At 43.3% G+C, this 27,870-nt stretch overlaps 1 protein-coding gene across 1 annotated transcript in view; it reads right to left on the reverse strand.

Moving 5' to 3' along the window:
- The window catches only part of Htr2a (5-hydroxytryptamine receptor 2A), a 61,919-nt gene extending 34,641 nt beyond the window's left edge, over nucleotides 1-27,278 (reverse strand). Inside the window, exons 1-2 of the mRNA XM_028877656.1 lie at nucleotides 25,510-27,278; nucleotides 22,483-22,683 (exon numbers count right to left, since the gene is read on the reverse strand). Of these exons, the coding sequence (XP_028733489.1) occupies nucleotides 22,483-22,683; nucleotides 25,510-25,921 (613 nt within the window). The 5' untranslated portion in view covers nucleotides 25,922-27,278. The remainder of the gene's footprint in view (nucleotides 1-22,482; nucleotides 22,684-25,509) is intronic.
- Nucleotides 27,279-27,870: the final 592 nt, after the last annotated feature.

The following is a 27,870-nucleotide window of genomic DNA, read 5'->3' on the forward strand; positions in this document are numbered from 1 at the left end:
CAAAGAGCTGGTTTCCTTAAGCTTAGCCTCCTTGCTTTTAATGCAGCAGTTCTCAACCTGTGGGTCACGACCCCTTAGGTGGTCAAATGACCCTTTCACAGGGGTTGCCTGAGGCCATCAGAGAACAGGTATTTACATGGTCATTCATAACAGTAGCAAAATTACAGTTATGAAGTGGCAACGGGTGGTTTTATGGTTGGGGTCACCGCAGCGTGAGGAACTGGATTAAAGGGTCACAGCATTAGAGAGCCGGAGTACCACCGCTCTAGGGTCATCAAGTGTTTATAGTGGCGGGAAGTGAAACTCAGGGAGGCAGTGGGAGCAAGTGAGTACAACACTATTACCATGTGAACCTCTGACCCGAGTCCTATCTGTCACTCTCCAGAAAGGAGTGGCAAGCTAATTCACTAGTTGGCTAGTAGAATATAATTTAAAGATCCAATCTGGAGACCTTTGCTCTGGATATCTATGTGAATTAGACTTTCAAGGGGAAAAAAACCCCTTATGAACATAGTGTATTGAACTCTTTGAGTAATGGTCCAGATTATAAAGTCCCCTAGGAAATGATGGCTCCTGTGTTGTCCCAGCGCGGCTGTGGAAAGATGGTTCTTGAGTAGCAAGTTTCTTTAGGCAATTGGAAGCATAGATGATTTTGTGGATTATTAGGCCGTTATTAGATGTTCTGTTTCCAGTTTCAAGCATTCATCCCACTTCCATCATCTGACTAGGTGAATGATGTTTTTCTTAAAAAGACCAGACTTTAGGGAGCCCTGGACATTTGAATGGGGGAGCTTAGCATCCTGGCTTTTGTGAGCTGCCGGAGCAGGATCAGAGGCAGGCTGAGCAGAGCAGGTAATCTGGAGGTGAAATGGACAGCAAAGCCCTGGGGCAGGCTGAGAGCTGAGCCTTAACATTTATACAAGGTCCTGGAGGGTAAAGGCATGGGCAGGAACAAATACAACTGTCAAGATAATGGTTTCAGAGACTCCTCCATACGCTCAAAAGTAAATGCCAGGAAGAGGACTTACACACCACCCAGAATCCAGAAAATATCACTGCTGATTCTATTTTCTTTAAAATTATGGGGTTAGTATCCTACAAATGTGTGATGACTACTCCTAGCTCTTGGCAAGACCCTATTCATGGGGAGTCGATTTGAAATTCTGTATGTTTAACTGAGTCCCTGTTTTATCTTGTATGTGGTATGTGCATAGTTTATTTGCAAGTGCTTTCAAAGGAGGTCTAGGGCACATATTCATTTTTGAATAAACATGTGTGTTGTAAGGTACAGCTCACTTTCCTAATGTTTGAGACTCTGGGTTCACTCTCCAGCAGCGTACTATAGAGTGCAGTGTAAACTATATCCATGTTCACCAGCTACTATTTCTAAATGTGAGTGTGGTGGTCTGAATAAGAATGGCCCCCATAGACTCATAGATTTGGATGCTTGGTCACCAGGGAGTGGCACTATTTAAAAGGATTAGGAGGTGTGGCCTTGTTGGAGTGGGTGTGGCTTGGTAGAGGAGGTGTCTCACTGTGGGTGGGAATTGGGGTTTCAGAAACCCAAGTCAGGCTTGGGCTCTCTCTCTCTACTGCCTGCGGATCTGAATGTAGAGCTGCAGCCACTTCTCCAGCACCATGTCTTCTGGCACGGTCCCTGCCATGGTGACAATGAACTAAACCTCTGAAACTAGAAGCCAGCCCCAATTAAATGCTTTCCTTTATAAGGGTTGTTATACTCATGGTGTCTCTTCACAGCAATAGAACACTGACTAGGACAATGAGCAAATTTTTACTGTTATTATTGTCACATAGGAATCAGAAAGAGGAGATATATATGAAACACACACACACACACATACACACGCACATATTCTTAGAGACAAGGGACAACTGAAATGGGAGAATTAAATGGGAAGAAGGGAGTAAGGGAGGGAACATGGAGGAGGACAGATAACAGATAGCACTAAGGGCCATTTATGGGGTCATATGGGAACCTACTACAGTAGAAGTTTCTTAAAATGCATGCATATATGAAAGAAATCTAAATAGACTCACCCAATAATGGGGGAAACAAAGCCCCAACAAGACATCTCTTGTCATCAAGTGAAACTCCAGTGTCAGCAATGGGTTACATCTAATTGAGATGTGGGCCAAAGGCAACTTCATGGAAATCCTCCAACAGCTCAGGCTGTTGCCAAGGCTATTGGTTGATCTCCGTAAATTGATGGCAAAGCCTTTTTGCTGAAGACAAAACTTACATGTCTCATTAAACACAGGTAATTTGAGTTGATGCCTACCTAGAGCCTTCACCCCTACTGACTAGTGTTCACAGTACTGGAAGGTGTTCTGCACACTATCAGAGGAGAAAGGCAAACATGAACCCTGCTGCAAACACTTGCATCCCCAATAGTGAACTGTCTGCCTGATATGCTGGTGAAATAGGGGCGCCAATGTGGTGGGATGCACTAAACAGTCTCTGATTAGATTTCAGGTCCACTCCGTGAGATGGAACCCATGCCTGGTACAGCTTCAGTGGCTAAGAATCTGCGACCAGACAGGCCATGGACCTAGGGTAAAACCAATTACCAGTGTTCTGCTAAAGGGACTTAGTAATAAAATGACTCCTAATGGCATTCTGGTTATACCCCCAGATAAGTGTCTTGGTCAGCCATCATCGGCTGAACTGCAGCTTCCTCCTGCAGTAGGTGGGGACGAATACAGAGACCCACACTGGACAATATGCAGAGAGTGAGAGACCTTGGAACGCTAAGTCCTAAATAGGATGCCTCCATCAAACCCCTCCTCTCAGGGTTCGGGAATTATGTGCAAGAGGAGGCAGAAAGATTGTAGGAGCCAGAGGAGATGGAGGACACCGTGGAAACAGTGTCCTGCAGACACCCCAGGACTGATGCCCATATGAACCCACAGAGACTGTAGCAGCATGCACAGGGCCTGCACAGGTCAACACCAGTTAGGGTCCCAGCAAGGAGAGGGGAAGTAGACGAGAACTCCTATCCCTAAGCAAGCAGCTCTCTTCAATCCATGACTGCTTGCAAAGGAAAAATGGTTTCTTTAAGGGAGTCTCACTGTGTTTACAAACTATACTTACCGGAGGCTCCCATGTCCGGTAGTGGATGGCCAGCACGAAACGAACTCAGAACATTTTTAGAGTGGTGTTTTTTTTTTTTTTTTTGTCTCATATTGCTTTGTTTGGGCTTTTTTTTTTTTTTTTTTTAAACCTTACTGGTCTTTTGCTTATATATACTATGGTTTTATGATTTTGTGTTTTTATTGGTTTTCATTATATGTGTGTCTTTGTGTTTGACGTTCTCTTTGTTTCCTTATTGCTTGTTTGTTTCTCTATTTTGTTTCATTCTTATTTGTTTGTCTTTTTTTTTTCAACTTGCTTGTTTATTTTCTTAACAGAGAGAGAAAGAAGGCATGGAGTTGGAAAGTAGAGGAGGTGGGAGAATCTGGGAGATAAGGGAGGGGAAATTGTCATCAGAATATATTGTATAAAAAAAAAAAAGCCTTTATTTTCAGGCCAGGTAGTTGTGGCACACCTCTTTAATCCCAGCACTTGGGAGGCAGAGGCAGGCGGATCTCTATGAGTTCGAGGCCAGTCTGGTCTACAGAGCAAGTTCCAGGACAGGCACCAAAACTACACAGAAAAACCCTGTCTCAAAACAAAACAAAACAACAACAACAAAAACCCACCTTTTATTTTTCAATTAAAAAGTTTAAACATAAAAAAGAAATAGATGTATTGACCTCATCAAAAGTAGAACCCTTTGTACGTACATCAAAGGATATTGCCATAAACATGAAAAGATCTTATAGAATGATTGTGTAGAATGAGGAGTAATATTTTCTCAAGCCGTATTAAATAAGATTATACTTCCAGGCTAGATAAAGACTACCCCAAACTCAACTAGATAACATCACCACCTAAAGATGGGCAAAGGACTCAAGCATTTCTGTGGAGAAGACATACAAGCGGCTAATAAATATATGAAATGATGCCTAGTTCATTAACTAGTAGGGAAATACCAATTAGTACCACAAGGTCATAACAGTTCACATGTAATTCAGTGCTCAGAATAAAAACAAAGGAAAGTATGAGTGTAGATGAGGGCTGGAGAAATGAGAACCTTCTTACATTGATGGTGGGAACCCCAAAAGATACAGTTGCTTTAGAAAAGACTTTGGTGCCAGGCAGTAGTGGTGCACGCCTTTAATCCCAGCATGCAAGGGGCAGAGGCAGGCGAATCTCTAAGTTCAAGGCCAGCCTTGTCTACAGAGCAAGTTTCAGGATGGCCAGGAATAAATAGAGAAACCCTGTCTTGAAAAATAAAAAAAGGATGAAAAGACTGCTAATTCCTTAAAAACAAAACAAAAGAAAAGAAAACAAAACAACAACAAAACCCCCCCAAAAAAAACAAAACCTGAAACCTAAATCTACTAAAGGATCTAGTAATTCTATTCATGGGTACAAACCTGAAAAATTAAAAAAAAAAAAAACTCTAGATAGTGATTTGCACACAAACATTCACTGTAATGTCACTCACAACAAAGGGCAGAAACAGCTTAAGCATCCATTTGTCAGTAAGCAAGATGTTGTACCTACATGGAATATTATTCAGCAGTAAACGGTAATCTAAGGGAAATAGCTGGAAGGGAGAACATTGTGCAATTCCCACTTACACAAAATGCCTAGAATACACAAACTAGTAGAAAGTAGGTTAAGGATAACCTAGGAGCTTGGGTGGAGAGAAGAGAAGATTATTGGTTAATAGAGACAGAGTTTCTGTTTAGAAGGAGAGTTTGGAAATGGTGGTGACGATGGATGATACTCTGAGTGCCATTAATGCCATTCAATAATGATACACTTAACAATGGTTAAAATGAGATTTGTTTCTAAATTACACATCTATCTTTGTGATTTTGAAAAATATAAATCCTAAATTCATCAAATACAGGTGATAAAATGATTGCCTCCCAAACAAATATACCTGAGCTAATGATAAAGAGGTAAAAGTAAAAGGACAAATGTAGGCTCCCGTGGGGTGGAGGTGGGTTGAAACCAAAGGTGCTGTGTGAATACCTTACTTTATTTCACTTCTGCTGGGTGACCAGAAGTGGACAGGGAAGGACAGTTAACAGACTGTGCTAGACCAGCATGAGGGAAGAACTCACGGTATTGGGGTCCTATGAACCCTAGGTAGGGAAGCAAAGACGTTAGCAATGCAGGGTTACACAAAAGGATCGTAGCGAGCCGGGCAGATGATGTTCGGGCCACTTTAAACTACTCTACGTGTGGCAGACCAAACATAAAATGGAAATAGATGTGCTAGAATTAAAATATTGCGAGTGCTGTTGTATTATTCAGGTTTTTAAAAAAGAGAAAATGAAAAGAAAAAGGTTGACTTAGTACACTGCTGCTCAACGATGACTCCATGCCCAACTAAATAACATGGGGGATTCAGGACAGATTTCCTCTGTCCTAGAGTTGTATGGATAATGTAAAGTCTTAGTCTGCGGGTCACAGCTAGTTGAGGTGGTGACACTGGAGTGAAGCCAATGGTTTCGTTACAGATTTCAGAAATTCCACATTGCGTTTTACTTGAGAGCTCCCTAAATAGTCTAACTAGTAAGGCTTTAAGATTCAGTTTATGTAGCTAAGATAATGGGGTTGAGGATGAGCTTAGAGCTTTGGTAGCCTGCAGAAAACCCAGGCCACCTGTGTCTTAGTCCCCTACTCATTATGTCAGTGTGATTGATCTGTTCAAAAAAAAAAAAAAAAAAAAAAAAAAAAAAAAAAAAAAAAAATTCATTACATTGATTGATCTGTTCTCAAATTCTGTACCAACGTTACAGATGTTGAATGACATCAGCTTGTTGTTATAAACCTGCACTAAATTATTAAAATTAATCTGTGGAGTTATCTCAGTCAGTAAATGCGGTACAAGTGTGAGGACCTGTGTTTGATCCTCATGCAAAAATGCCAGGCACAATGGCACATGCTTATAATAATGCTAGAGACAGGTGGATCCCTGGGACTTGCTGGCCAGCCAGCTTAGCCAAATCAGAGAGACCCAGGCCAGTGAATGTCTCTGAAGAAGAGACAAGGTGGCCAGCTTCTGAAGTGTAGCACCCATAGTTGTCCTCTGGCCTCCACATGGACCTGTGTATAGACATGCATTCCCCACAAAAGGACTCGAACACACACACACGCACACACACACACACACACACACACACACACACACACAGAGAGAGACAGAGAGACAGAGAGACAGACAGAGAGAGATACAGAGAGGGGGAGAGGGAGGGAGAAGGAGAGGGAGGTTAAACTAACTAAATTGGTTAACACATTGTGCCTTCTCATATCATAAGAGTGATTTCTGCTTAGCTATCCTTTGACTCTCACAGGAGAGGGAAGCTGAATGCAGCCAGTTCTACAAATACAGCCCAATTTTCCTTATATCTTCCCCAGAAAAAAACGTGTTCCTAGCACATATATTATTCGGGTTGATTCCACCTCCAAACATACCAGACAAAGCAGAAGGAATCAATGTGGAGACCCGCCGACCCCAAGGCTGCTCTCCAGGCTCATTCGGAGCAGGAGATTGGGGCAGAATCGAACCCCTCTGACCCTTCAGCCTTTTCCTGGTCTGATTTCATGGCTGTCCTGTTAAGTCAGTTTGAAGAGTGGTGAGGCTGTGAAAGAATCAATTTTCTACTCTGCATTCAACTATCTTAGAAAGGAAAAGGAAATCATCTTGAAAATGGACTCAGCATCATTCATTCAATAGGGTCTACCTACAATGTAGTGTGTTCAACCAAGAACTAAGCCCATCTGAAATACCCACGTGTTCATAAACTCTACAGTTAGACAGCCGAAGCTGCAGCGGCTGTTGGCCAGGTGCTGAGAGGCTTTATTGACACAGAGACTCTCAGTCAATACTACAGATGTATTGTGTATTGTGACACTTAACTACCTTTGAGTATTGCTCTGAAAATTGCATGGAGACCTGAGATCCTACACCATTGGTGCAAAAAAAATCCCTTCATGAAACTTTCTGTCCATCGTAGGTACTGAAACTTGATGGCCAAGCTGTAACCAGAATACCAAGAAGGATTATCCAAATGTAGTTTCATCTGAGACAAATTCCCTCAGACTTGGGGTGTTCTGAATCGTTTCTGAACAAACCAGGGAAAAGTGTTTTAGTTTTCCTTTTGTTTTTCTGCTACAGCCTGGAAATAATTATTAATGGACAGTGATGTCTTTAAAATATTGTGGGGCCATTAAGATGGGACGAGACCCCTTTTTTACCTTCTCATTGTCTTGTAATAAAAACTACTCCTGGGTACAGACTTCAGATCCAACGGAACATGAGAAGAAATTCTAAAAAATCAAGGCTGGCACATCTGCTTGAGTAAATCATGATGGGTTTCTCACAAGACATCTGCAGTATTGACCAAGAGTCTCTGTGTCAATGAGAGAAGCCCAGTGAGACATAACCTTGTCACAGAGCAGTGAAGGCCCGTGAAGGGAAAATGATTTCCTTCTGGCCAAGAGAATGGACATCTCTGGCCTGGGTAGAGACCTAATATTCCAGAGGTCAGTCACCAGGCTAAAGGTACCCCTTAGGAAGCAGGATCCACCTTAAGATCATGCTAAGGAGAAAGGAGGCATAATTACCTCCTTAAGGAGGCAATGCACTTCTCCTTTCCAGAATTCCCACGCCCTAGTGCAGTTGCTGTAGGGATACTTTGGGGCTCTGATAGGTCTCCCTTCCTGATGCTCACCAAAGCCTAAGAATGCCATGTCTGGTTCCTTGGCTTCCTTCTCTTCCCCGACCTCCATGCCTGGTTCAAAGCATGTGGCCTTTTTTCTTCCTCTTCCCCATCTCTGTCCTCTGGACAGCTGCCGGGATTTTAAATGTAATAAAACTGTTCTAAAGCTTTTTTTCTGAGCCCTGTTCTTAAACTATTTTATTAACTAGACTAAAAACCCCAACAGAGGACCCTGGTTTCTTGTAATATGTGGCAACTCTGGCCAGAGCACTCCCCTACCCACAATTTTCAATAACATCTCTTGCCCCTGAGAGCCTGAAACTCTATTATGCTCTTTGTCATGGTTAACTTGGCCACTCTGCATGTTGCTGCTGGAGGTGCTTGTATAACAAATGCATGGAATGGACAGAAACCCCGCAGGTTTAAAAAGAAGTGTATATACTGTGGGGCTCATGCAGTCTGCCTAAACCTTTAACCAAATGTTTGAGAAGTCCATCTGAGTCTACTCAGTCCCAGGTCGCTCCTCAGCTCTTATAGAATTATATTCTCTGGGAATGGCCTTTAGGAAAATGCATTCTCCAGAAACTGCTCTTCACTTTGCAGAAAAATTATGCTTTGCAGAGATAAAGGTTTTTACCCGAAGGTCCAGAAGTTCTCAGGGGCCATCATTTTTGCATCTATGGCCCATTCAGATTTGTCTGGATCTTTAGCAAGAACTCACTTTTATAGTTCAGACATATTCTCCCATAGAGTCTCTTCCTTAAAATGGTATTGCTTAAAATATCCAAACTTGCCAGGCAGTGGTGGCACACGCCTTTAATTCCAGCACTCGGGAGGCAGAGCCAGGCGGATCTCTGTGAGTTCAAGACCAGCCTGGTCTACAAACAGAGATCCAGAAACAGGTACCAAAATTACACAGAGAAACCCTGTCTCAAAAAAACAAAAAACAAATAAACAAACAAAAAACAAAAACAAAAACAAAAACAAAAAAACACCAAAAAAAAAAAATCCAAATTTAATTGAAAAAAAAAAAAATGCTTTAAGCCAGGCAGGTGAGTGAGTATGGCTACAAATTCACTGTGGAAAGGGCTTGAGGCCAGGAAATGTGAAGGCTGTAACTGGAATCTAAGTTCTCTAGGCCCCTCCCCCAGGACACATTCCCTGCGAATACCATCCCTGCCATTGCTTCCACTCAGAGGAGAAGCCGGAAGGGTCAGAAATGTAACCTCCTTAACACAACGAAAACATTTCTCGGTAGAATTAATACGCCTCCCCGCAGAGCGCAAAGCTTCAGGTTACTGAAAAGACAGTGCGAGGGAAGCGACAGCGTGTGCCTCACAGTCTCGGTGCAACATCCTTGTGCTGTATGATTTCCATTCTTGGCTTCTGTCTGTAGCCGGCTTTGCCAAAACCATCTCCAAGGAAACCAACATGAAATCCGTGAAAATACTGGAAAAGCCACCATGGAGATAGTCATCCAAGCTCATTTGTTGTACTTTTCCAAGTAAGGTCCCATATGCACCCAGGCAGGCACCGGCAGACATTAGACTGTAGAAACCACTTCCTTATCAGGCAAACACACAGGGGCCCCTGGGGAAACATTCTCTCTCTCCTTTCAGCTCTCAGTGGGCCCTTTTTATTTTCTCTCCCCTCTTTTCTCGTTTGTCATTCATTCAACAACACAGATGTACTCCATTCGTGGCGAAGCAAGTTCATGTATATACTTCTGTTTCTTCCTGCAGCTCTGGCCTGTGATAGGTAGCTCTAAGGGAAGCCAATCAGCAAAGCTACCATGTTTGAGTGTATCTCGGGAAACTGTGTATTACACAGATAACGATGGAAAGGAAAGTTTGCTGCTGATGTCACTGATGTCTTAACCCCTAACAGTGCTGTGTATATATTTTCAGTGTGAAGGCTGAATAGCATGACAGGAAGACTAGGGTAGAGATGTGGTAGGGAACAGGGAGTAGTGGAGAAACAGAGGCTCCTTGGTAGAGCTATAGTGGATGGTTGGCTAGCCCTCTGCCCTCTTGAGGGGGACTCAATAAACTATTAAAACAACAACAACAATAATAAAATAACAACAAGAGGATCTCTGATTAACTGAAGACACCCCCAGCATCTAATGCATCATGGTAGGGATGGGGATGTGGCCAGCTATTCAGAATGCTATGCCTAAGATAAAAGCAGGAGACACAAAGACACCATACTTCCAGCACCCCTGGTAATCAGGGATCATTTCTCTTTATTTAAGATCAGCTTTAATATCTCTCTTCAGATGAAACACAATTTTAGTAAGAGCAGTTTCCAATAACAGATGGATGAATTGATCTATTAGCGAGTAGACAGGAGGCAGTCCTTTGGCTCCTGTAACAAGCTGAGTATGATCAACCCGGTGGTGAATTGAGCCTGGGAATGTACTCTGTTAAACTCGATCATTCACATGAATCTTTAGAGTAGTTGATTTGGGACTTTGAAAAGGGCAGGGGTGTGAAAAGGTATCATAGTGAATCTGCTCTATAGAAGAGAGTGAATAACAGAAGACAATCAATTCCCATTTTAGAGAGACATTAGTAAGCCAAGAATGGGGCCTGGGAGATGTTTGTGCTTACCACACAAGCATGAGGACCTGAGTGTGGATCCCAGGATCCACCAAATCTGGACTTTGTAATCCCATCTGTAATCCCAGTGCTCTTAAAGTGAGAATGGAGGTGGAGATAGAAAATTCCCTGGAAGCTCACGGGCCAGCTGGCCTGATGCACATATTGGTGAACAATAAGAGACCCTGTTTCAAACAAGGTGGGAAGCAAGAACCAATACTCAAGGTCCTCACACATATGAGCTCATACACACACACACACACACACACACACACACACACACACACACACTTACACATCATATACCTGCCCCCTACAATCGCATGATTTGATAATACCAGAAGTGGCCAGCATGAGTGATTTTGACCCTAAAGGTTCTTCAGGACACATTTTAATATGTTAGGCACCAATGTTCTCCTCATCTTTATACTTCACCACAGTCAAATGCCCTAACTCCTGGAGTCAGATGTCAATAATAAATGAGAAAGGTAAATTTGATAATTCACTTCCATGATACCATTTTTTAATGGTATTGTAATCCATACTTCCTATAGTAACACAAAAGACAGAGGTCCCAAACTGGGGACCTAGAATGTGTCAGAAAATTGCCTCCTTATGAAAAGAAACCAAGGTTTATCATAAGCCAGTGAAACTGTTCGTCTGCTGACGTTTTCCTAGAACAGACTGTCCAGAAGAATTCTGCAAGTTTTCTGATAAAAAATATTTCCCTTTCTAGATGTCACCAAACAGGAATTTACCACATGACTGGTATGAGCCAGGGTTAATCCTGGAATTTTGGTATAAAAATAGCAGATGGTTGATGCCTGAGTTGGATAAGTCTGGCAAGTTGGGCGTCATTCCTGTGCTTGCCAGGGGAACAATGTTCTGGTTCTAGACAACTGGGTTCACAGAACCAACCACCAATACCCCATGCAGAGAGATAGGGAATGCTGGAGTTATAAAAGGCTCTAAGAAAGTTGGATTTTTTTCATATAATACACATTCTGATTACAATTCTTCCTCCTTCAACTCTTCCCAGATCCTCCCAGCACCCAAATTCCCACCCTTCCTTTCTCGATTTTATTAGAAAACAAGTGAGTATCTAATAAAAAAAACAGATAAAATAAAAAGAAACAGAACAGAATAGGACAAAACAAACAGAAAAAAAAATGAGCCAAAGAAAAAGCACAAGACACACTTAAAGATTCAGAGAGATACATATTTGCACACCCAGAAATCCATAAAAACACAAAGCCAGAAACCATACTATAAGTCAAACCAGTAAGGTAAAACAAAATACCCAGATAATGCATTATGAAACTAAAAACTTCCCCAAATACCATTGAGTCCATTTTGTGTTGGTCGTCTATTACTGGGCTTGGGGCCTGTCTTAACTGTGGTTTGTGGACCCAGCGAGACTCCTTTGGAGAGAACTCATTTTCCTTTATCGAGAATCTTAACCCTTTGTTTATGATGCCTCTCTTTTACAGCAGTCTCTTCTTGGATGTTCCCCCTCTGATTTCTTTTGCCAACAATCTGTTCATCATTCAAGATTCAATTTTAACCCTTTCCTTGTTCATCCAGCTTCTATGATCCCCAACCTTGCCAGACTTCTTTATATGTCAAACATATTCTACTTCTAAATTCTACTTTCTGCTGTATGTAGCTGTTTTTTTCCATTAGCTATTTTTAGTGTGTTTATATATTTAATTTTTTAAATTAAAAATTGTTTTTTTTGGGGGCAACTTTATACACATATGCATTTTTTTTCAAACATTTCCACCCCATGATCCTTCCATTTCCCTCCCATTCCCACGGTTGATTTTTATTTTAAAGCGGTCTGTGAGCATTTCCAGGTCACACCTGCTGAGTGCTTCTTTGTGCCTTCACGTGCTGGGACAGTTCCTGGCCCACTGTGGACTCTCACTTGTCTTGTGATGCTATTTACTACAGTTTTGGAGAGGATTCTCCCTCTAGGATTGAGAGCCTCACGGAGATGAAAGGAACCAGGAAAACGTGTCTCTGTGACTCCACATTCAAAATAAGGAAATTTAATTGTAATGTGATATGTGAATTTCTTCAGAATGTGACAATCTCTGAATAAAAGAAACGAACGTCGGAAGAGTAAACTCGGCTTGGGCCTTTGAGGCCAGGGCTGTGGGCTGTGGACAATCCTCTAAGCTGCAGTCAGTTGTTGAGGTCCTGCCTAGGCAGATATGGAAGCCTGCCTGCTTGCCTTTTTTCTCTTCTCTGCTTCTCCCCTTACCTCTTTGCCCAACTGAAAAATTAACATCCCTTAGAGGGTACTTTGATTCCAATGTGGGAAATCCCACGTTAGAAAGGCATGATTCCCAAATGCTTGCTGAAGAAATGTCAAGATCTCAAACTAAAGCTCAGCGGGAATGGGGAGCATACCAGAGCACAGCTCACTCTGAGTCCTTTCTTACAGCCTCCACTAATTAGCGTTGCTAATAACTCTACCTGGCTGATGCTAAGTAGAACGACGATGAAACAATTCCTTTCTCACATAACCATTAGTCTTTATTACTTGAAGTATAGGGAAACAGTCTAAAAATAGCTTTGAAACAGGGCACAGAAATACAATTTCTTTTAAAGGTGTCTCGGTGTCAGACTCAAGAAATTAGTTTTCGGATGAGTGCTTGGTTAGGCATTTTCTATTATCATATGGATTGGGAGCAAGAGGAAGTACATTTTATTTCTGTTTGTTTTGCTTTCTATTTCTTGTTCTCTAAAAACTTGTGACCTAGCAGAGAAATAGATTATTATCACATAAATGGAATAGGTGAGGAGACAGATATGTGGGAGAATCAAAGCAGGACAATACTTAATTTCTGGAGAGAAGAGAAGTTTGAAGAAGGCTTCTTAGAGGTGATAGATTAAAGTAAAAATCATGTAAGCCAGGGGAAGGGAAGGCTTTGCAGACAGACATTTACTAGATGCTGTGAGAATAATGGCTACTCATGGCTGGGGAGTGAAGAGTGAGCTAGGATGTACTAGGAGAAACAGCTACAAATCAAGGCTTGTGGAAGTTTGCTTGAAAATGTGAACACATAATAAAAAGAAAAAATAATGAAAATATGAACCCTTGTCATCCAATTGGTGGCTAAGCCAAAACAAACTCTTTGTTCCTTATATTGCTTTTGGTCGTTGTCTTAGGAATTGTCAACGATGTTCAATTATCAGAAAGACTATTTTGAAGGTATTTTCAGATTCATCTTCCCTATGAGAGTTCTGTGAACATAAAGGGCAAGACTTGCTGGTTTTCTTTTTAAATTGAAATTATTAGCTAATAGTTAAAGATATACAGAAGTTCATATTTGTGGGGTGCCATGATATCTGAGTGCATGTACATTGTGTGGTTAAGTATGAAAAGATAATAAAAATCTCATGTGAAAATAATTATAAATTAAAACTAGTCAGATGTATTATTCTCACCATCCCTGTTCTGTGCATCCTGGGAAGGAAGGCTTTCCACCTGCATGAAGGAGGAGGCTTGATCCAGGGACTGCAGCTCCTGGTTTAGGATTCTGTGCATGAGTCACAGCTCCTAAGGATAAAGGTCTTGAATAAATGTGACCTAGCCTACTTCTTCATCTATTACAGAAGCAATAACACGGAGAATAGGTGGTTGCGCTTAGCTTTGAGGAGGCAAATCTTTCTATTTAGATGCATTTCAAAATTACCCTATGAGTTGCAAATGCATTTCTGGAATGAAATACTATTTATGGAAAAAAGATTTGAAGGGGTATATTTGCTTGTCATCATATGACAATGTGCAAACACAATTTTAACCTTCCTATCCCACGCCTATCTTGGCTCATGACAGTCAGGAAATAAAGGAACATATATTTCTTTTCCCATGGCATCAGCAAGGCAATCAGTGATAGAGTTTGCTCATTTTGTGCATTGGAGTGAAGTCACAGTTAGCTCTGGTAATGGGAATTAGGTTTGAGAAGGAAAATATAATCTACAGACAATCCCAGGATCATTCTTAATCGAATGCCTCATTCATTCATTGTCATTTATTCACCGTGAGAAGCTCACAAATGGGACATAGGATTGATTTGTAATCATGCTTGCTTTCCTTAGAAGTTGATGGGAGCCTAGACAAGCAAGAACACAGCCATGCTTGAAGCGATAAACAGGGGAGAAAACAGTAGATGTTAGGATTAACCCAGTGCAAGGAAACCCAAATTCTCTGCAAGCAGACTGTTGAGGCTGCCATTTGTAATATACACACACCCTCAAGGTGAGCCACTGCCCCTAGGAAGTCTTTTCTGATTCGTCATGGAATTGTGACATTCCATTCTTGGTTAGCGAGAGCATCTGGGAGTAATGTCTGCAGTGACTACAGCTGTGGAGAAGCGTATGAGGGAAGCGATGACAGTTCTGTCTCTTCTTGGAATTTCAGTCTTTGTAAACATGAGGTCCTTCAGCAGCCCACCAGTTCCACCACCTCTGTCTCCCCATGGTTATGATCAACACTGTCAGCCTTTTTCAAATCACAATAGCCACCCGCACAACCTGGTGTCTGCATTTAACCCCACAGACATGTTTCTTCTGTTTAAATATCCAGTGTCCTAACCCATCACTTTTCAGAGCTTCAAGTTGTTCTGAAACAGAAAATCCATCGACCCAATCTTAGCCAACCTTCCGTTTTCACATTTAAAAATTGAGGTGCTGAACACTCCTACATGGACTTTCATTTTCCTATAGAAAAAAAATTCTGTCCAGCAGGATGGATGCCCACTTTTAACAGCCTTGGTTAGATGGTCAGAGAGCTAACCCCGCACTGTAACCCTTGGAATATGGGCATACGTGTGGTGCCATACTCACAGTGGCCAGTTGGGGTGGAGTGGGGCGTCTTTAGTCACTCCATCTGACTAGCCAGCAAGTGAAAAGCCATGTTGCTTTAAGCCATGTCTCTATGACCCTCGAGTTAAGATTCCATGTGGCTAAGTGTCTATTTCAAGTTGTATTTCTGAAGATTGCCTATTTATTTCTGTCCTTACTGGATTATTTGTCCTTAAAAAAATTAAGGTGCAGGTGCCTCTTCAAAAGTATATTTCTTGGTCTGTTATTCTCATAAGAAATTTTGAGCTTGCTCATGACTATTTTAGTCATAGAAAATGTTTCCCACAGAATTTGCTAAGCCTGTATTTATCTTTACAGTTCCTACACTTTGTGACCTGCATTAAAAGACCTGGCGCACCACTAGGTGAGCTAAAAATACTAGAGAAAAAACAGTGAACTGGAGATGCAAGGTGGCTGAGAGAAGTTAAGACTCTTACTTACTTTATGTTCATTAGTGGAAAGATTGGTGTAATAATTGTTTGGGATGAAATTGTAATGAGGAGAGGAATGAAAAGGAAAAATCCTGCAGAAATTTGAGTAAGTGGGAAAGCGGTAGAGGAAATGAAGGAAGAGTTTGCAGTTCACTAAAAATGGGGAACTGGGGTAGCTTGAGAGAACTACAGGGAAATCAAATGGCAGCTATAATACAATCAGATAACAGGAAACTAATTACGCCAACTGTCACAGTGAATGTAGATGGGCTGAAGTTCAGGATTAAAGAGAGACTGTCAGATCTTGAGAAGAAATAAAACGCACCTATACGTTGTGAAACACATAGAAGGCGAAGACACAAATTATGTTAAAATGAAGAGACAAAAGATACACAGGAGAGAATCGAACTGGATGAGGCATGACCGTATTCCTATAGAGTAAAGTAGAATTCATGTCTCTCTAAGTGCTGCCAAGGGCAGAAACGTCAGATGATAGGGGCCACCTCGTTTCTCAAGCACCCACTGATTTGTCTGAGGCTGAATGAGTTGGCAGCCATGTTGTGGGTTGAGGATATAAGAGCTGAGGTCAGAGTTCCTACAGTCAAGAACCATCCAGCTTTTACCTGGAACCATAGAAGAATACAGAGGGGTTATAAAGCCACAACTGGAAATCAGTTCTTAGGAGATCACTGTTTCAAAGGAATAGAGTGATTGGGCTAAGGGGTGCCTGCCCATGCATGCACATACGTACACATGTACACACATATACCAGATATGTTATGCACACACATATACCAGACATGTTAAAGCTCGTGGATTTCCCTGTGTGAAAACTAATATCAACACACTGCCTGTTAGATTTTTACACAAGATACAATGCAATAAAAAAAAAAAAAACTACAAGGTATAACAACCCAAAGAAATGAGTAAGGCCAAGGAGAAAATTTCCAGAGGACAGAATTACCAGGTAACTGAGAGATACTCAGAAAACAGTGATCGACATTTGATAGATGAATAATAGAGAACTAGTCCAGACAACTGAAATCTGTTAAACTGGTAAAAACCTAAGAATCTAGTAGCTGAAATACAATCTGTGAGAATACACTAGATGGTCTTGGCAGTAGATTGGAAGTACCTGATGGGAGAGGAAACTGTGCCACAGACTGAAGGGAGAGGAGACGGTGGAGGAGGAGAATGTAGAAACTGAGCCCTAAGATGTGCAGGTCAATATTCCATCATGCATGAGCTGGAGCCTCAGAGTGAGGGCAGGGGGATGGTGCTGGTGTAATAATTGAAAGGATAGTGGCTAAGGGACTTTTCAAAGTGACAACAAGATAACCTTGAATGTCAGATTTAAGAACCCGTACCAATCAAGTTCAGGATGAAGACAAAACTAATCCACGTCCAGGCAGCACCTAAGTAAACTGCTAAAGATGATCTCCAAAGCCAGGCGACATGGTGGCTTCTGTGGACACTGACAGCTGAGCTCTTACAAACAACAAACTAAAATAATCTAGAGACCTAGAAGGCCATGGGTAAAGTTCTGGAAAAGGACTTCTTCATTTCTCTTTTGTGCTGGGGACTGAACTCAGAGCCTCACAGAGGCTTGGCAGGTGCTCTTCCATTGAGCTGCAGACTAAGCCTCTTTGGATTTTTTTTTTTTTTTTTTTCCATGACAAGGCCTCACTAAGTTGCTCATGGTGGCTTTGAATTTGGACTTTTCTGGCCACAGAGACTCATGTGGCCGATATCATGGGTCTGCATCAGCAGGTCCGTTTGGGTTCTACACTATGCAAAAGTGTGCTATAAATGAAGGGAAAACAGTGATCTGGAGTGATGAAAACGGAGAGCCAACAGCAAGCATGACATTGCAATTCTTCAGGAGTAAGGACTACACACCCCCCGGGCAGAACTGTAGAAGTGAAGAAAGCAGAACCTGGCAACAGAAGAGTTTGTATGTAGGAAACACACACAAGTTCATAGGGCAGCTGGAATGATGCCTTGGGTTTCATTGACCTATGTCTACAAATCAGGAAAGGAAACACAATGGAGCACGGGGTAAATGGGGTTGAATCGTTCTCAATTTTTTTGCATTTCCAAAAGGTGTAAAAGGCATGTAGATATTGCTAAAAGAATAGACAATCAATAAGCTTAAAGAGAAATTTGAATTAAAATTCTAATCAGTCTAAAAGTAAAGCAGAAAGGAATTGATATCAACTGTGAAAGAACTAAATAATCTGATTAAAAGATGAAGATGGGGGCTGGAGTGAGGGATCAGCCAGCCAGGGCGACGGCTGCTCTTCCGGAGGACTCGGTTCCCTCATCTGTGTCAGGCAGCTAACAGCTGCCTGCAACTCCAGCTCCTGAGGGTTCCCTACTTCTGGCCTCCACAGGCATCTCACATGTACTTATCTACAAGCCGACACATGTACCTACACATGAATAAGAATAAATCTTTTTTTTTTTTTAAATGGATGAATTGGATTAAAAAAACAGCTGGGTATGCTTTCATCCAGGTAACACACTTAGAACACAAAGTCACAGTTGGTAATAGGATAGAGTAAAATATAGCCAGAAAAATGATAAAACCCAAAGAAATCTGGCATAAATACAGTGTCTATGGAGTCGACTTTTAAGGCAAGAAGGCTCACTAAGAAATGAAGAGAGCATTTGATAACGATTAAACACCGGCATGAAAGATAAAATCTGTAGGTAGTTAATAACCCATGAAGGGGTAGAAAGTGTAAATGGGGGCTAAAAACAGATTTAAAAAATTTTAAATGGCACCAGAGAGTTAGTAAGGAGTGTGTATTTTTTAAGGGTTGTATAGAACTTAGTCCTGACATAAAGACCTCAGAGGGGAAATGGCAACCTCTGAGCTTCGTTTACAGATGCTCAGAAAAGAAACTGCAGAAATCCAAGTTTGGCTCTTTATTTATCAACTCATGAAGAAAACCGAATATATCAGCAAACTAACGAAAAATTCTACAATAGATGCTATAAAGGCTTTGACTGTTAAGTGAGAGCAAGGCAGGCCATATACAAATAGAATTCTGTATTATGAGCTATAGAAAAGTAATCTGCCTGTTCCCAACTGTGGATCAGTCTCAAAAGTACAGCAAGGATATATGATCTCACTCACATGTGGAGTCTAAGAAAGACTGAATTTATAGAAACAGTAGAATGACATTTACTGTAGCAGGGATTTTAGGATAAAATCTGGGCCCCGGCAGCTCCCAACAAAGGATATACCAATTAAAGAGAACTACTCAGAGATGCAGAGGAAGGGAATTTAGTCAGTATGGACACCTTGTGAAGGACAAAGATGTCCAGTGACCCCCCAAGCCATTGTTGGGGTCCTGATCTGAGGTTTATGTTTCAATAGAGGATGGAGTGTATAATTAAACAGTGCTGGTCAAGGCGTGGTGTACTCGGCACTGAACATCACTGTCCTGTGAGGGCTGTCTGATAAGATACCAGGCCCATGTGAGCTCTCTTCCAGAGAGTTCTTTCTCTGCCTGGCACCAGGGCTTTGGTCTTTCTTTTCCCTCAGCAGGGACTCTGGGAAAATATGATTCATTGGGGTTTATTGTTTGGATAATCTGTTAACTGGAAGTGGCGGTACAACCATCTCTCTGGAATATTTCCTCTCTGGCAAGAGTGATTCTATTAGCAGAGACCTATGGGGGAAGGGGAGACGGGTTAGTTCAGGGGATCCAGTGTATGGCATGGTGTCTGAATGTACTAACTCTGAGTTTTACTCCTGTTATTTTCTCCATATTCTGACTGCAAAATAAAAGGCACAGCGGTAAGAGGAGGCAGGAATTAACTAATTTGTGGTATTTATTTTACAAAACGTGTACATTCAGTCACCACAGTGTACATCTTGAAATCCGTTTCATTGGTTGACTATATATGATTAAAAACAAACAAACAAACAAAACCCAGGAAAAACATTCCAGCTGGAATACGGATCTAAACCTAAAGTCACACACAGAGCAAACTAAAACTGCCAAAAGCCCAAACAAAACAACATAAACAGAAACAAGAGAGGAAAAGTCGGGAAGAAGTTGGCACTGAGCTCTTTCAGGACCCAGGGTAGAACTGACTTCTTGCTTTTAGCATTTCTTACCCAATTGCTCCTCAGAACTCCACCTCACAGGTAGTCACACGGTTGTGTAACCTTGACTTTTCTGATGTTTAATTGTCTTTTACCACACTGGGGGAGACATTCAAACACACACTATTCATCTGGTTTACTTTAGAAAATCCACAGAACAGAGAGACGATAACTTCTGAATGACTCCTTTTTAACGATGCCCATTGGTCAGCATCCCCACAGCCATCCCAACCTGTCTCCCTCCTGGGATGACAGCCAGAAAGAGTGAGGGAAGACCGACAGCCTTATTAGGTAGTAGATAAAGTCCAGACTGGAGCTGGATTGACCTGGATCAAACTCCTGCTTCCGAGTGCTGCCATCCGGTGTGACAGACTTATCTACAAGGTGACTTGGACGCGACTGGGTCTGTGGCAATACTCAGAATCTCTGATTTTGCTAACCGTATCATCATGAAGTTGGTCAGAGACAGGAAGTTGTCTTGGCTAAGGGCAAAAGATAATGGATGCTGGGACTGGAGAGATGGCTCGGTGGGTACAGGTCCTTGCTGTAATGTGAGGACCGGAGATAGATTCTCAGAACTCATGGAGATGTTGGGGGGCTACCTGTAACCCCAGCCCTCAGGAGGCAGAGGCAGGATCCCTGGAATTAAGCTAGCTGGCTGGACTAGTCAAATTGGTAAGCTCTGGATCTAAGCTAGAGACCCTGCCTCATAAAGTAAAGATAAACCGAGAAAGACACTTGACATCAACTTTTGCTACTACATTAAATGTGCATACACGTGAACTCCCATACATGCAAGCACACCTACACACCACATACACGCAAAGAAAAGGGTGCTGCGTCATTTCAGTCTCTGCTTAGCGACTGGGACAGTCTATGAAGTGAAGGTCGAGTTCTTGCCTGCGTGGACTGTATTTGACCCTTCTTTATCACGCTTCCTTTTCTGATAATCTGGCTCATGGTCCTCAACCATGGATCTCTCTCAGGAACACTCAGCCATCTGAACCGAAGGGTTCTCCAGAGTGGTTATGAGCAGCTTGGATGGTCACCTGTGGGGCCCCTTTACCCTCCTGTTCCAGGTGGAACAAGTCCTGAGTTGCACGGATTAATGTTATGAATTATTAATGCCATTAGCATTTTCTTGGAGCAGAAGCTGCTGGCTAAGGAAGGTGTGGTACACTCAGCAGAAAGAGACAGGGCGTGATGCCAGAAGCCTAGAGTGCCAGTGAGTCAGACCTGTGACCCAGGAAACCACATGTCCTGTGTCCCGAGGTTCCCCGACTTATCAAAAAAACACTGTGAGGTTGTCTGTGCTGCTGACCTCAAATGGTAATGTAAGGCTCGAAATGGAAAACAGATGAGGATTTTTCCAAAGTGTGCGCATGCTGTGTAACATGTAACTCATCACTGTTAGCCTCAGAACCGGAGGATGCTCATTGTGCCCATGCTTGCTGCATACATACGCCTTATTTCCAGTTCTGAAGGCTAGTTTTCTCATCTACAAAATGGAGATAGTGTCACATTAATTCCTGTTATTAGCAGGAAAGGAAGCAATGAACACTAACCATGCTTGCTATTTCTCATAGATACTTTAAAAATTGCTTTTATTTTATGTGTATGGGTGTTCTGCTTGCCTGTACGTCTGTACAACATATGTCTTCCTGGTGCCCTCAGAGGCCAGAAGAGCATGTCAAATCTCTTGGAACTGGGTTGTGAGTTACCATGTAGGTCCTGGAAATCAAACTGGGTCCTCTGCAAGAGTAGCAAGTGCTCTTAATGCTAAGCCATCTTTCCAGCCCCATCGATAGGTATTTTTATTACACAGTTGTGAGTGGTATCAAATGAGTTCTGGAATTTTAACCTACCATCAAATCCCACAGTCTCCCCTAGAAGTAGATACCACACCCCATGGGCCTTAGCAAATACGGTATTTCCACCTGAAACGCTTTGAGACTTTACAACAGGTCTCGGGGAGCCTTTGATTACAAACCAAGCCTGCCGAGGTGACAGGTACAATTGACTTTGCTGCCCGAGAGCTGCCCCTTTAGATCCTATTACGGTGACGGAAGATCAATACTAGCAAGTGGAGAGTGTGTGTGATCAGCCTAACTGAGGTTGGTTGGAATCCTTTGGTGTGGATGTCACAGCAGGAAGAAGAAAATAGACAGAAGAAAGGCCACAGAAGCACCAGGCAGCTGAAGTGCCAGTCCTTAAGCCCTTGTTACCACTTCCCTCTGTCCTCAGCTTCTGCCACTTTCTAGATCCCCCCTCAAGGCTTGTGTTATCAAAAACAAGTGTCTGTATTCTTCAGCAACCACAAGTTCGGTAATGACAAAACTCAGGTTTCTGGGAGACCCAAGACTTGGAGTACTGAGCTTGGATGTGAGAAAGAACACAGTCATGCCTGACTCAGGCTCTGCTAGTGTGCTTATTCTTACGTGTGCAAAACAATGCATACGGTTGCTGTCAGCCACAACATCCACAGATTTTCCTTTCCTAAAATCACTGCAAGAATCATGAAGTTTCAGACACACCTTGCAACACATGAAACAACAGACTCAGAGCGTCAAGTTTCAGTGCAACAAAATGGAACACGTCTCCAGGGAAAGGCAAACTCCAGGTTCAAATGCACCTCTGACATGCTCCCGCTTACCTACGGATATGGTCCAGACAGCGATGATCTTCAGGAAGGCCTTGGTTCTGGAGTTGAAGCGGCTATGGTGAATGGGGTTCTGGATGGCGACGTAGCGGTCCAGTGAGATGGCACAGAGGTGCATGATGGAGGCCGTAGAGAAGAGTACATCGAGGTAAATCCAGACTGCACAGAGCTTGCTAGGCAAAGGCCACCGGTACCCTGTAGTGCACAAGTTTTAGCATCAGCAAGCGGCTTCATGCTTCCTTTGCCATGTGATCTATACCCTGGCACAACTGTTTACAACTTGGGGACAGGCATTGGTGGCAAGACTTCCAACATTGGACAAGCAGCAAGTGTGCTTCATTACACTATGAAGGCACTGATAGGTGAGTGTAGGTTTGAATAGTTCTGGTCTCTAGAATTACATTAGCAAATGAGGAATTTGCTTCTTCCTCTTCAATGAGTCTCTTTCCCCCCTCCACCTGGCTGTAACGCCCTTGAGCCACACCTGAGAGCCCAGGCCCCTCCCCCAGGAGCTCCATCTGCCTTGCTACACCTACAACTCTGAAGGGAAAGTCTGGCATTTAGAGGTCCTCAGGGGAGGGGCCTGGCCATTCGTGTGGCTCAAGGGGCTTACAGTGGCAAGGCCATTTTGATTTAACAGCTTTTCCAAAGTTATGTTCTGAGCCCCTTAATTGAAGTACCTCTCACATCCATCCATCATTTATCCACACAATCTTCTCTAGAGTTAAGGTCCTTGTGGTTAATCTAATCTTAGTCATTCTTAGATGTGTCCAGTCTCACACAGGCAGGCAATTAGAGATGGTGTGACCCAATGGCTTCAAATCTACCTCTTGAATGTCTTTACTTACGATACACAGTCCCCTAATGTTTTATTAAACTCAAATTCAGGACATGTGAGACACATAGAGGATGGTGAAGAAAATCAAGGGTGTCTAGCTTTGTCTCAGGGCAGTGCTCAAGCTATAGGTGACAGCTAGTTTTCTCAGTTGGCTCCTTACAATGAGGACCCACCTCTGGCCATTCTGATCCAGTAAGGCTGGAGCAGGTTGGAAAATGTGCATTTTTCAAAAAACTTAGAAATCACATTGCTGACGCTGATATCGGAGCCTCTCCCAGTAGCCGTTACTTGGGGCAAAGGTGCCCCTTCCAGCATTACAATCAGCAGTAGGACGGTGGGTCCAGTCAACCAGTCTTTCTGGAAAGTGGCTAGAGGTGGGCCCTCAATATCAAAGGGTTTTTAAAACTTCCCAGAATTCAGTTCAGGAAGCTTGGCAGATACTCGGCTGTCTGAGGAAGACAGAGGGTGCCTCCATGCCCTAAAGTGTCTTGTTCCGCTCTGTGTGGTTTGGAGAGCATCAAACACTTGAGTAAGCCGTTCATTAGTTTTGCTAACAGAATGAGCAATGATAATTACATCTGCCTGTGAATGGGAAGGGATATTAGAGAGGTCAATACTTTCTTAGAACAGTAGAGCTCAGACTGAGGTAGTTCTCATTTATGCACAAGTCTTACCTCTACCATGCTGCCCCCAGAAATATTCATAAAAGGAAACGATGCAGGACCTAAAGTAATCCCAGACCTGGTTCTAGACTCAGCAAACTGCTTAAACAGAGAGGATCTTACACTCTAGCAGCAGAAACCAGCTCTGCTGTTGGGAACCGGTGTTGGCTCTTGTGGGGCAAGGGTCTTCCCTGAAAGAAAGCAGGCCCTTCTCCTCTCAAAGTTTCCTCCAAGGTGTAAGAAGAGAATATCTGTGCAAGACAGATTTGTGACTTCCTCGCTGGGGAAGGTGCAGGGACCAGTGTCTAGTAGACTCCGGGCCGGTGGAGGCTGCACATCCAGAAATTGTCACCAGGGGGCAACCTTGAGCTGAGACCAAAGGACCTGCTTGCACTTCCTACGTGGCCAGGGCTGCCCCTGCTGCCCAGCAGCTCACCCCGCCTTCCTGCTGTGGTTTGGGTTCTTGCACAGTCACACCTCCCACCCGCAGTAGAGTTTGCCCCTGAGGGCTGGTCAGGGTTTTAGGAAGTGAGAGCCCCTCCCCAGGGGCCGAGAAATGATAAGCAAATGTAATAGGATTATTCCAATGTGTGATTTGAATGGTCAAGCCAGGGCTAGCCTTCACAAATGGATGCTGACTATTCCAGGCTTGTCTCCTTCCTTCAGGGCTAGGGGGATATGTCCATACTGTAGCCTCTAGGACTTGGCCAGAAAGCCCTTTAAAGGTTATCTCTAAAACTGCCTGTAGCTCTGGTGACTCCTGAGGGTGTGTGCCAACAGTCTGAATATTGTTTCCTTTGTTCTTTGTTAGGATGACTCTGGCTATATTACTCATAAATTTGAAAGCATTTATGCTCCCCCATGAAAGCCGATTTCTTAAGAAGTTTGTCAAACTGGGTTGAGGAGAAAGCAAGATTAATAGCTTTCAGTTTGTTTTCTATCCTCCAAAACCAGACAGGAGGAGTTTATGTGTATACATTTTTAAAGAGCTGAGGGTATAACTCAAAGGCTTTCTTCTGTATTGGCTTCTCTGGTCAAGGGGGACAATTAAAACCAGAGTAATTCGTTTGTTCTAATGGAGACTCTGAATATTTTAGCATTAAACCCACTCCAGCACTAATGCTCTCTCTGCAAACATTCCAAGGCAAATGGGCAGGTTTTTACCACTCCATTAGAAGTGCTGAGAACGGTGTGGCAAAGATAAAACAGTTCTGTCCCGAGGCGGCTGGCGAATACAAGGACACATCACACGGACATGAATGAAAGTTAAATTATGCTCATGGAGTTTTGGAGTACAGATAATAATTTCTCTACAAAATTTAATTTAAAGCCCCAAACTCACCAACGATCAGGCACTAGGTTGTCTGATTTTTTTTTTTCTTCTCTCAAGTAAAATAGAATTTTAAGACTAAAACAAAGCTTCTTGTCTACTTCTCTCCTGAGCCCCAGGCCCTCTGCCAACCGCATGCACGTGGGCTTTGGGACTACACTGGGGGCGGCTGGCATGCTAACACCACTCACCATACAAGATGGTTAACATGGACACAGGCATGACAAGGAAGCCCAGCAGCATATCAGCTATGGCAAGTGACATCAGGAAATAGTTGGTGGCATTCTGTAGCTTTTTCTCTAGGGACACTGCCATGATGACCAGTATGTTTCCAGCAATGGTCAGAATAATCACTACAGCTGTCAACAGAGCAGACCAGTTTTTTTCCTGGAGATGAAGAATGGAGAGGCATGTCGGTGGAAGGTACCCTTCGCAGGATACGTTGGTTCGATTTTCAGCATCAATGGTCCAGTTCGATGCATCAGAACTGTTAGCGTCTCTGGAGCTGAAGTCATTATGGTAGAGCCTCGAGTCGCCATCTAATTGCATCAAAGAGTTTGGAATTAAGCTCAGAGAAGTATTGTCTTCACAGAGAATTTCCATGTCTAAGCCGGAAGTTGTAGCCGATGAAGTGTGGAGAGACTAGCGAGTCACAGCCTAGGCTCACCATTCATCTTTATGTTCTGGCTCTAAGACGCGGTGAAGTGGAGACCATGTGTGGCTCCTCCGGCTGCATTTTCCTCTCCCATAGTAAGAGTTCCAGAAGTGTGATGGCTCTTGACGCTGCCTCCCTTCACAAAGTGCTAGCAAGAGTCCACTGTCGAGCTGTAAGTTCTCAATGAAGCAGAGGCAAAAAAGCAGTTTTGAGCATTTGGGGATACAAACGTGCTCCTGGTTAAGGAAGAAAAGTTTTGTAGCCGGTGCGAATCTGTTTCAGCTAATTCTCGGGTTAAACGTGCTGATTTCACGAGTCCGGCCATCACAAAGTTAAAACATCATGCAATCCGAAATCGGTAGGGAGGGCTGTGTGCCCTCTGTATTAAGGAATTCCATTAAGAACCCATGCAGTGTTAATCCCATAGTAACTGGATACACTTGGGTTACCCTTCTTAGTCTCAGGCAGAAACGCCGCAGCGGCGATCAGGAATTTCAGCTCGGTCTGGGGCTTGCTTAACGGAAGGAAAACGCATCCCGAAGAGCAGCAGAGAACTTTCCACACCAGAAATTCTCACGGCAATGACGGCATCGTGGCCAAGCGTGACTTCAACCACAGAGAAAAATCCCACAGCAGTAAATGACAGCAGCTTAAGAACTTACATTCGTTGTCGCCAGGGTCCGCTGTCCTGTGACTCGCCTGTCGCATGGTGGTGACTGAGCCGGTGTGGAATCCCCTTCTCCTTGAGCTCCCAGCAGCATGAGGTGATAGTAATTTGATTTCTGTTTCTGCTGACTTCAGAAACTGCACACCAGTTCCAGCAGTTGAGGTCTGTGCTGGCTGCCTCTGGCTACTGCTCTGCTCACTCGGGTCCTCCCTCCCAGAGCCTCAGCAGGCACGCTGGCGGGGAGGAATCAGTCACCAGGAGCCCCTCTCAAAGTCACACAAAAGAGCCGCAGGCGAAGTAGGAAGGGCTGTCTGCACCAAGTCGCTCCGGGTTTCCAGGAGAATAAGCAGCTCCAGTCTGTCTCCTTCCCCAGACCTCCCTCTGTCACTGTGTCAGAACCTGCAAGGTGGCGACAGCCAGGAAGGGCGGACCGAACAGCCCCCCTCCCCCGCCCCATTCTTCTTTCTGCTACAGGTTAACGTTGAGAACTTTTGCTTTAAAAAGAGAGAGAACGGAGACACAGCCTAGTGGACACATTCCTAATAAGGTGGGCTATATGGCAGCAATATTTTAAGCTGAGAGGTGAAGAGCGAGGAGGAAGATAAAAAAGCTTAGAAAACAGGCATGGCCTGGGAGTACCCAGCCAGTGGAGCTGTGTCCCGGAAGTCTGGTGATAACTGATAAACCATCAGTACAATGTTCAGTTAGTTGAAGGTATTTAAGTACACACACTCTTGTTATGTGTATGCACCATTTAACTAGCTCGTTTTTCTTCATCTGAAAAATGTCACCAGGAAGTAATTGAAAACTTCATGTCAGAAAAGAAAGCGTTTTTATTTTCTTCTTCTTTTTTTTTTTCTTCCAGAATCGACACTATGGTAAGGTGCCCGCGTGCCAAAGAGGTCCTCTCTCTGTGCTTCTTAAGGGAGGCAGATGTAAACTGTTACTTCTACAGAGAAGAAAGTGGATTGCTTCCCCAACATGAAGGGCTTTCTCGGGGTTCTGTCTACCACATTCTTCTCTTGTCCTCTACACCCCCCATTCGGCCACTCCCAGCCCTCCAGTGTGCTGCCAATCACCTAATTCTCACGGCAACATCACAGCTACATGTCCAGCTGCCTTCTAGACTCTTTCATCCGTCACCCTGGTGACCTTGTCGCCATCCTTTCCGAGCTTCTCTCTCTTAGGGCTTCTTGCCACACATCCTCGTGGTTCATGGAGTCATCACCG

The sequence above is a fragment of the Peromyscus leucopus genome, chromosome 9, assembly GCF_004664715.2.
Source record: "Peromyscus leucopus breed LL Stock chromosome 9, UCI_PerLeu_2.1, whole genome shotgun sequence".
Classification (NCBI taxonomy): Eukaryota; Metazoa; Chordata; class Mammalia; order Rodentia; family Cricetidae; genus Peromyscus; species Peromyscus leucopus.